Source organism: Oncorhynchus nerka, linkage group LG27 (genome assembly GCF_034236695.1).
Source record: "Oncorhynchus nerka isolate Pitt River linkage group LG27, Oner_Uvic_2.0, whole genome shotgun sequence".
Taxonomy (NCBI): domain Eukaryota; kingdom Metazoa; phylum Chordata; class Actinopteri; order Salmoniformes; family Salmonidae; genus Oncorhynchus; species Oncorhynchus nerka.
The window spans coordinates 45407460-45418162 of record NC_088422.1 but is presented as its reverse complement, the minus strand read 5'-3'; the positions used below and the strand labels follow the sequence as shown (position 1 = coordinate 45418162).

Genomic DNA, 10703 nt, shown 5'->3' with positions numbered 1-10703 from the left:
CTGGATGGCAGGAAGCTTGGCCCCTGTGATGTACTGGGCTGTACGCACTACCCTCTGTAGTGCCTTGCGGACGGAGGCCGAGCAGTTGCCATACCAGGCAGTGATGCAACCAGTCAGGATGCTCTCGATGATGCACCTGTAGAGCCTTTTGAGGATCTGGGGACCCATGCCAAATCTTTTCAGTCTCCTGAGGCGAAATAGGCTTTGTCGTGCCCTCGTCTCAGTATGTCTCTCTTCGTGCAGCTCAATATTTTCTGAAGAAACAAAAATATCAAAGATGTACGAGAGATGTATGAGAGAAAATGCCATTATATACTATCAATAATACATTTTCACAAGCAGTAAACCTCATCCATTTGTGATGCCTTTGATTCTTGGTTTAGTATTGTTTGAGTCTGTGTACTGTGATCATACTGTATTGCACACACTATACTACATTTCCCATAATGGACTAATATTGCGCATGCTGACTCGTCGATACGTGATGACGCAATTTCTGTCTTGTTGGAACTGCAAGGTGATTTCATCAGGAAGAGAGTAGTCATACTTGAGAGTGTACTCTACATACAGTAACGGCGACTAGAAAACGAAAATAGCTTCACTGATTCACTCGAATGCTATTGCAACTTGTCAGGCAGTATACTGAGAAAGGTAAGTATATTTGAGACATGATAAATGAATGCTATTTATTTTATTAATAAACGAACACATACAACAACGACCACGCCCTCAGCAATATTTGCACAGATGAATCTGTCGTGCTGGCACATTATTAACGTTATAACGTTAGCTGCTGTCAGTTTAAATATGTGTAAAGCCGTGGTGTGTAGTTTATGACCATCGATTCTTTATATTTTATGGAAATGCTATGTTCAGTTATTTGTCAAATTTGGTAGGGCATGGAACATGCATTGGCTGGTCAACTATGCAGTTGTGTTGCGTATGGCAAGCAAACTCTTGATTAGCTAACTAACTAGCCTAACGTTACCTACTAACCCTTGTGTCTGCACTGTCAGTACATTATGTTTCTATGTTAACAATGCTCTTTCTTGTAGTTAACGAAAGCTAGATAAACTAGGCCGGCAACAATGTATCTGGCTAACGTTACCTAGCTAGCTTGCTAACTAACCATCGACCTACTGAGCACAAACTGGTTTACATTTATTTGTGAGCTAGATTTTTCGCAGCAGCAGTTCATATCAAATGTGAGTACTTCATCCAGATTTGAAGTGCAATATTATCACGAACATTTTATGCCGCGTTCATGTACTAGTCTGAATTATGAAACTCGGAAATCTCCGACTTTCCGAGTTTCTTAGTTCCGACTTGCATATGAACGCGGCAGGTAGACTGGATTGTTTTCTTGCTTCTCATGCTTCTCATGTGACAAAGGGGAAAGTGGGCGGGGCGATGTATAAGAATGAGGTCATTGATGGGAGCGCGCAGCTGTGTATACTGGGTGGGGGCTGCCGAACACTAGTGACTGGTGTCAATTCTCACTTTAGTCTCTCTCCAGAATTTCTCATGTCCAGAATTTACATGTTAGAGAATTTAAAATGAAAGACACAGTTATTGGGTAGGATATTCCTATATATTTGCCTTTTTATTTGAACAAGAATGAGTTCAGTCAAAATTATCTTATTACACATCATTGAACTGAACTTGCCCCCAAACCAAAGTATTATATTTCCTGATTGTAATGGTGACATTGCTGATTCTGTTTTCCCAGATGTCAGTCACTGAGGATCTTCCTGATATGGATGGAGTGGATCTTCTGGGGATCCTGTGCCAGTATGGAGAGACTGGAGCCGACGATCCCTTCTTCACAGATGGGAATGGGCTAGAAAACTGGCTCGCCGAGCAAGATGTATGTCTCCCACTTAGGAATAACACTGTTTTATGTTTGCTAACCAATAGGCTAATAGAGTTTTGTAATTGTCAGGGAAAGAACCATTAATTTAATGGTATCTAGTAAAGCAGAATAATTTATTTTGTTTTACATCAATAATGTGATAAACTTCCTTATAGTGCTGAGCGATTAACTGAAATATCAGTTATTTTTTTAGATATTTTTTAACAACTAACTACCGACGTTGGTTCAATATTTTTAATTCTATTTTGTTTTTGTTTGGTGAGCTCGATGTGCAGTTACTGTAGAGATAAATCAGATGAAGCCTGAACTGTGCGATGTAGTAGTTGTCGTTTCCAGCAGGCCAATATTCTACATAGTTTAGTGCAGAAAGCGTAGTAATTAACTACAATAACCATAATCCATTGCGCGCCTGCTTAAACTTGTCCGGTCTGAACGGAGCAGACACGGAGACTGAGAGATCATGCGATCGACAGGGATAGAAAGCAGTTGCTTCATGAGCCTGAAAATACATTATCTAAGTAATTGACAGTTGGTATTCAGAAGTCATATTTACTTTGATCTACTAAAATAGTGATTTTGTCAGACAGCATAGGCAGCAGCACTATAGAGATGAGATGATGACTTGGATATGAAATAATAGTAATTAAAAAATATTTTATTAATGTAAAGTAATTTGACTAAATGATGGATTCATATGTGATAAGCAGTAATGGGCAACCACTACCATCATGGGACTTTTATTCATTATTTTATAAAGTGTTACAGCATTCAACCCACATAATGCAAAGTGCATTTAATATTTAAAAAAATATCAACATCGAAAACCCTGATTATCTTTTTATAATCGACCGAAACGACTTCGAAAAGCACTAATTGCTCAGCACTACTTCCTTACTTTAAAGCAGAATAACAATTTTTCACATTTTCTCTTTGTGGAATAAACAGTCATTGAATGGACACCAACATCCTGCTGTGTTTGTTGTAGATGCTGACAGGCATGGACACTGAGGACTTCCTGTCCAGCCTGCTGGAGGGAGAAGACAACATGGCTGCCTCGTGTGCTTCACACTCTCCACTGGGCAGCGACAGTGGCATCTCTGATGACAGCAGCACTGGGGGCGTAGTTGGACAGAACTTCCTGGCCTGCCCCAGCCCCCAGGGGAGTGACAGTGATACCGCACCCAGCCCAGGGTACTCCCAGCCCAGCCCGGGCTACTCCGACAGTCCCCTGATGGCCCTGGAGCTCCAGGCTGAGAGCCCTGAAGCCCTGGCTGTGCAAACGGACCACACCTACTCTCTACTTCAGGGAGGAGACATGAATGCTCTACAGAGTGTGAGGGCTGAGAAGCCTGACATGGATGTCTTTATTGATCTGGGTAAATGTTGATCTAGACCTTTATACTTGTCTAGCAGGTTCATAGCTTTGGGTGGTATGAATAGTTGCATGACATCAAATTGGCTCTTGACAATTCAACTAATTGGATAGTTTGTTGGTAGTTTGAGCGTCTAACTGTAGACTAACTTTAGGGTGGCTTTGCAAATGAAGAGGTTCCCAGGTGTGACCGTACACAACACACACACACTAGCCCAGCTGGTCATGAATCGTGAATAATGTAGCACACCAGCCAATCAACTATTGTAATGGGGAATTTCCAGGTGAAACAAAAGGAGAGCAGTCGTTGATCAAATCTATCCGAAATCAATCTGGTTTATTACAAGTTGCAACAGACAGGGAGACACCTCCAGAACAGAAGCAGAGAAAATGTCTAGCTGGCCTCTTGGAGACATGCCATTTTTAATTGTAATCAGACGGTACCAAGTGGTCTGTAAGCGCCAGCTGAGAGCCTTTTAGGAAGTCAAAATCGAATGCAGTAATGTTGTCAGCTGCTACAGAATCACAGTTTCACAGAATACAATAATAATCTGTCCTCGGTCCTTGTACCTCCAGTCTGGTGTCTATCCCTATCAACAGAACCTTACTTGAACAGAACACTGGAAATCATGTGTATTACAGAAAGCGAAAACTTAAATATGTTAAGTAATTGTGTTAATCACTCTTAACTGAATATGAACTTTATTCATCTTAAATATTCCCATTAAAACTATAAAGATCAGTTAGACTCGCACCACCTAATTCCAGCTATCTCTTCTATGTTTTTGGGATTAAGTCTAGCAGATTTGAGTCCAGTCACTAGACTCGTGTCCTTGGGCTAGACGATTTCAAAAGAATAACCTAGTAAGGTTTGAGAACTTTACTGTTCATGTGAACAGAAAAAAATGAATATGTTGTGTTTTTATGCTCTCCTGTTCATCAGACGACCTGGACAGTGAGGGGATGGAAGTGGAACAGATCTATTCCAGTGAAGAACTTCCCTGTTCTCTCGCCATAGAGGACTCTACACAGAACAACAAAGCTGATCTGGTGAGTTTCACATAATCAAATTAATATATTATAGACGAGGAAACAAGATGATCAAGTCTCGGAAGATGTCATCCGGAAAGGCTGTTTTTGTTTTGTTGACGAAGAGGAGGCGAGGAGCGTCGCCCAATGTGGTACAAAAAAACAATTGCAGTACATATCCTGTCGCATGTCTGTTGTTTGCAGTAACTTCTTTGATGTAGTATCGCAAATGGAAGTGGCAGTTTCACCATTAAACTTATTGCCAAACTCATTGTTTTAGTAAGAATGGCATTGATTGTACATTATTTGAGTACACCGGGGTTCCCCAACCGACTGGCTGAACAGAGAGATTGTATACAAATGTAAGCATGGTTTGAAATGTTTTAGTCAAATATCTGTTTGGCCTTGTGGTCAATTTGCAGTCTCAATCATTCAAATGTATTTATAAAGCCCTTTTTACATCGGCAGATGTCAGAAAGTGCTTAGCCAGAAACCCAGCCTAAAAACCCCAAACATCAAGCAAGCAATGCAGATGTAGAGAGAACAGTGGCTAAGAAACCTAGGAATAAATCTAGAGGAACCAGGCACTGAGGGGTGGACAGTCCTCTTCTGGCTGTGCCGGATGCCGATTTTACAAGAGTACATGACCATTAAGGCCAGAGTGTTCAAATGTTCATAGATGACCAGCAGGGTCAAATAATAAGATAATGTGTGAGAACATTTTGTTAATGTACTCCAGGGATCATTAACTAGTAGATTCAGCAAATTATTTGTAATTATGTTCTGGCCCCCTGACCAGCCGCTCGAGAACATAATCGGCCCGCGGCTGCTAGTTATTATCCCTGGAGGACATGAACAAAATGTAATCTCACAAGACATAATCTTTGTGGCAAAGTGGTGTACGTGTGGCCTTGAGCAGATCTTCAGCACATCTCATTAAAAAATACAAATGTTTTTCTTCCCTTTTAGTTCCAGTTCAAGGAGATTGTTCTGACTGATGAGGAAAGGAGACTTCTCGCTAAGGAAGGAGCAACCATACCGTCCTGCATGCCTCTTACTAAGGTCATTTTCTCCATTGATTTATTACAAATACTTGTTGACGCGCTGGAGACCAACCTAGAAACCATTGTAAGCATTGATCTAATTGGCATTCAGGGAGCACCCCTTAAAAAATGACAGCCAGGGAGGGTGTGACACAATCTACCCAATTTGTTGCTACTTTAGAGTGTTGAGCTTGCTATTATGAAGGCAAAATCTATCATATGAGGCTGGTGGGAGGAGCCATAGGAGGATGGGCTCATTGTAATGGCTGAAATGGAATAAATGGAATGGTATCAAACATATGGAAACACGTTTGACTCTATTCCATTACAATGAGCCCATTCTCACCAGCCTCCTCTAATCTATGTTTCATATTTGACCAGCGGACAGAAAATGTCTATTAAATAATAGACATCTCTCCTGCACGCACGTTTGACTACAGCGTAATTATTTGTTGACCCTTTTTCAAAATGAGAAAAAAAAAAAAAAAACCCTGCAGAATCACTTCCAATCAAACCAAATGAGAAACCGTCCCAGATAGCTTATTTGGCTCCAGCAGTGTGACGGCAGACTGCTCCTCAGCACTGTGTACTATCCGCTCAATCATGTCAAGCATGTGATGGGTAACCATTCCTCCTCTGTCTTTGTCGCAGGCGGAGGAGAGGACCCTGAAGAGGGTGAGGAGGAAGATCCGCAACAAGCAGTCGGCCCAGGAGAGTAGGAAGAAGAAGAAGGTGTACGTGGACGGCCTGGAGAACAGGTGAGAGAACGAATGGCGGGATCTCTGAAAATGAATTGAAAGCCAGCACACACTACTAATAAAGTATTAGTCATCGCATGATTGATTTCACCATTTCACTTCACCAATGTTTAGCCTGTTACGTCTTCGTCGGGTCAAAAGGTGTTTGTGTGTCTGTGTTAAGTAGAGTTTGATTGGTTGATTGACTGAGTCATTGCTGATTGGTGCCTAGGGTTTCCATCTGCACCGCTCACAACCAGGAGCTGCAGAAGAAGGTCCAACAACTGCAGAAACAAAACATGTAAGACACCACTGCTGTTATCATGATTATGGAATGAATGTTGTTATGATGAGTATCAAAGAATGAACGTTTGTAGACTAATATTGAGAGAATGTCCAATGGGTGTTATTATTCTCCCCCTGTCTAGGTCTCTGATAGAGCAGCTAAGGAAATTGCAGTCCATGATGAAGATGTCAACCATGAAGACAACCACCACCAGCACCTGTGTCATGGTAAGAGGACTAACACAGAGTAGATCTAGTAGCAAAACTAGTACTGAAGGACTCCCACATACAAGTTTATGTCTGCAGATGTATCTTGTTGACATTTTGGTTGTCAACCTTTTTCAAATTGAAGTTAAACTTTAACATGGTGGGTGCTACATCCTGTTCTTTCAGGTTGCCAGCTCAGCCTGTGTTGACATTTTTATAGCTTCAACTGTTTGGGACATGATAGCCTGACCCTGATTGAGGCTTGCTTGTGGTTTCATATGGTGCTCAAGGAGTTCCTGCCTGTACTATACTAGTGTATTTTATGAAAGTGTTCTATTGAGGCCAACGCAACTTTGACTACCCATTATTTTGTCCCACTGCCAAACAATGGTATGTTGGAAACATAAACCAACAAGTACTTCTGCTTCGGTTAACAAAAGACGAGTGCTATTTGGGTCCGTAATGATGAGAATTATATTTCTTATACAAAACAAGGTTACTTTAGCATAGAAAAACAAATTGAATGTTTTTTTTTTTTTAATTACACAGTAAAATACTTTTTGCGTTCATCTTTGTTGACCGATGTACCTCATCTACTGGGTTTGTAAATCTGGGTCGCACACACCACATTTAACAACTTTCTTATGTTTTTTTTCTTCTTCTCTGCTCAGGTGTTCCTGCTGTCTTTCTGCCTCATCATATTCCCCTCTGTCAACCCGTTTGGCCGCAGCCCTGGACAGAAGGAGATATACACCCCCTCTTCCGGTAAGTCAGGAGAGAAGTGTCGTCTGAAATGCTAAGGCTATGTCTAAACTATGAATAACATGTTCTTCTGTTGAAAACAACATTCATTTAGAGTACAAAGAATAGCTATGTATACAACAATAAATCACATCTAAAATTGTTCACAAATATTTCCTGTCTCTTCCAGTTAAGGTGCTGTATGAAACATTGTGTACGAATGCAGAATACGTTAACAAGCCTTTTCCTTTTGAACTGTAGTTGTGTCCAGGACCTTGCGTTCCGTGGCTGTTGATGACACCCCAGACCCCTTGCCCCTGGCTTACTCTGAGCCCGTGGAGGAAACTGACAGCGCTGATCCGCCCCCTCTCAGCCTCCTCCTAGTGGCCAAGGTAGAGAACCCCAAGGCAATGTTCACTGGAGGCCAGAACCACACACCGGACTACCAGAAGGTGGAGCAGTCGGAAACGGAGAGCGGAGTCAACAGCAACTCGTCTGCAGACTTCCCCAAACCAGGTCAAAACGAGCTGAAGCCGGGGGCTGGGCCCGGGGGCCTGCAGGAGGGATCCAGAGATCCAGTGGGAACGCCTGTGGCCTACGAGGTTCCAGGGACCAAGGAAAACTGGATCGACAGGAAGCCAACGTCCATCATTATACAGCAACACCGCTCGGATGAGATGTAGACAGATAAGAGCCAGATTTGAATCAACTAACAGAGGGAGGAAGCGGGCTAGGATGAAGGGGGCGAATCAAAGGTTTCAGTTGTTATTGATAATGTTGATTGAAACCCGGTGGGAAAAGGGTAGTAGATGTTCTGTTATGACAGTATTCCTCTATCTGTTCCTCCTTCTCCTGGTGATACTACTGTTCCTCTTTGAGCACTTTGTTCTGATGTTCCGTTCCAGTGGTAGAATGGACTACTGAGATTTCCATTGTTATGCGTTAGCCTCTCATCAAGGGGGGGGTGAAGTACACTATGAAAGGGAATAGTCATCTGTTGAAATCGCTTGACTGCTGAAGACTTTAAAACACATTCTCTCTTGAAAAACAGAATGATTAGTTCTTGCCATCTGTGTTTTTGTGTCTCCAACAGGTCTTGTTGCTAAGCACTTTGCTAGCGAATGACCAATTCCTTCCATAGCGCATGTCTAGTCCTCTGCTAGTTTACTTTGCACATTCAGCATCCATAGTGTAAATGTATACTCATGATGCTAGCTTAGTGGTTGATCTATCTGTATACTCTGCTTTAGACATTGCAGGACATTTGGCCATTTGGATTTTTGTGGACATCTCTTGGTATTTTCCTTGTAACAAGGGTTTTCATGCTTTCTTTTGTGTTTTCTTTGTTTTGCTTTTAGCTTGTTGACAAATTTAAACGACTGAAAATGGGAGTGCTCTGGAATTAGTCCCCATTTTCCCGTGCCAGTGACGGAACTGTGACTAGTTTGGACCTTTTTAGGTAGGAGCTGTTTGAGTCCTTTATCCAGTGGTTCTCTCTCTGGACCTACAGTATGTTTACCCCTGTAAACCTCTGGACATCTTTTTAAATAAGTGTATGTCACATGGAGAGGTGAACATTTAAAAAAAAAAATCTATTAGCTATGTTAATTCAGTGTTGCAGTATAACTATACTCAAGTGTAATGACCTGTCAGTTCATTCAGTGAGGCATTTTTGTTGTCTTTTTTTATTTTTCTTCAGTTCAGTGAATTATAAAATCTAAATGGTATTGGAACTCTTTGTTATTTTTGATAAGTCAAAGAAGATATTTAGATGTAGCTTTAATCATGTTGAAAAGAAGCACTGATATGCCATAGTCCGAAATTGGAATGTAAATAGGCTGGAATGATTGTAATGTTCATTTTTAACAATTAATGTATGACATTAAACTTCACAATTAAAAGTCCCTTTTTAAAAAATGGTTTTATTAAGGATTGTCATGAGTTTGGTCCTACTGTCCATGGTGCTTAAATATTGCTTACAATGTGTGCTGTTTCTTTGTGCAGAAATTGGTGTTACCACAGTTTGTTAGATCTAGCTATATGTTTTTCTGGGGATTTTCCCAAGGTCTAGTTCATAGGTTGGCAACCCTGTTCCTGAAGTGTCGCACTTAGGCCAGTGATGGACTAAATTCATCACACCTGGTCTTCCAAATCAGTTAAATCAAAAACAAGAAATGGTCTAGTTGTGTAAACCATGTTTTGCCAACTAAACTTGAGCAATCTTCAATACAAAATGCTCATGGAAATGGTTTCTTCGTTTGAAGTCAATTACTTGAGGTATGAGGTTATTTCCGTCTCATGAGATAGGTTTGTTAAAATATAGGCTACATTATTGGGTCATCATGGAAATGTTATGAAAGTCATGGCCACTGGAAGCTATAGAAGCTGAGCAAGATGCTCATTTGGTATCATCTATCAAAATGGTAGAGGTAGAGGCTTCTCAGCCCACCCAGTCCGCAGCAGCACAAGCCTGCGTGGAGGCAGGAGGAGACACCCGGGCTGCAAAGCTCAATGTCAAATGTCTTCTAAATAAATGAGGGTTTTTAACTAACATTGACCACTTCCTCTTATAAATTGGTTAAGTTTTTGTTTTAGTAAATAGGGAATTGACAGCCATTGGGCCTAATAGTTAGACATTCAATTCCACCTCCAACAGTCCTCTCTGCATACTACAATTACACTCAATTTTTGCATAGTATAAATGTGTTCAGACATCTGCAAATTGTTAGCCTGAGTGCCAGTCTGTGCTATCATGCCAAAAAAATCCCTGTCACTCATTGTCATACCAAAATTGAGCAAGTTTTAGTGCACTTTGACTGCAGAGTGCAAGAGCACAAACAGATCTGGCGCCAGGCTAGCAGATCTGGGCCCCTCGTTTTAAACAATTGTACTTCACTAGACACATGTTTTAAAGATGGGATGCATGTAGAAAGGGATGGAGGGAAGAAGGTATGTTGATAGATGCTGGACTATTTGAGTGGATGGAAGGATGAGAGGAGGTTGGAGGGGTGGATGGAAGTATAGGATAGTGTGTGATAGCATCATTGATTCGTCACTTACAACAGAAGAGTGAATAACAGCACATGATCACCACCTTCTATAAGGAATAAATGACTCATAATAGAGTCATCATGAGTCTTTGTTATTCAACAACTCTATGTCTGGCAATGTAGGTTAAAGGTCATTCTCATTTACTACCACCGGGTGGCGACTTCTGCACAGTTTTGTAGAGCTCTGCTACCCGATTGGAGCCTGACAGCCCTGACATATGAGGGTTAGGGCCTGGTAGGGCCAGTTTATTTCATCAATAACTAGGCTACAGGCAGGGCTCGGGTATCATTAAATTGATCGCTAAGATTTTGTAGTTGAGCCATTTGCTTGTGCTTTGCTGTGTAGTACAGTGATATCTGACTAAG

The 10703-nt window shown here is 41.4% G+C and overlaps 1 protein-coding gene across 1 annotated transcript; it reads left to right on the top strand.

Annotated features, from left to right (window-relative positions):
* The first annotated feature begins 511 nt into the window (after positions 1-511).
* On the top strand, positions 512-9191 carry creb3l3l (cAMP responsive element binding protein 3-like 3 like). The gene is made up of 10 exons (XM_029638375.2): positions 512-651; positions 1730-1867; positions 2859-3249; positions 4189-4295; positions 5244-5336; positions 5969-6075; positions 6287-6355; positions 6483-6567; positions 7218-7311; positions 7549-9191. Exons 2-10 carry the CDS (start codon positions 1730-1732, stop codon positions 7968-7970), a joined length of 1506 nt encoding a protein of 501 aa, XP_029494235.2. The 5' UTR covers positions 512-651; the 3' UTR covers positions 7971-9191.
* Positions 9192-10703: the final 1512 nt, after the last annotated feature.

What these genes read in the sequence shown, in the direction of transcription:
- creb3l3l (XM_029638375.2), top strand. Translation starts at nt 1,730, where the DNA reads ATGTCAGTCACTGAGGATCTTCCTGATATGGATGGAGTGGATCTTCTG. An exon ending in ACTGGCTCGCCGAGCAAGAT is followed by an intron (nt 1,868 to 2,858) that starts GTATGTCTCCCA and finishes TGTTTGTTGTAG; the next exon opens with ATGCTGACAGGCATGGACAC. An exon ending in GTGGACGGCCTGGAGAACAG is followed by an intron (nt 6,076 to 6,286) that starts GTGAGAGAACGA and finishes ATTGGTGCCTAG; the next exon opens with GGTTTCCATCTGCACCGCTC.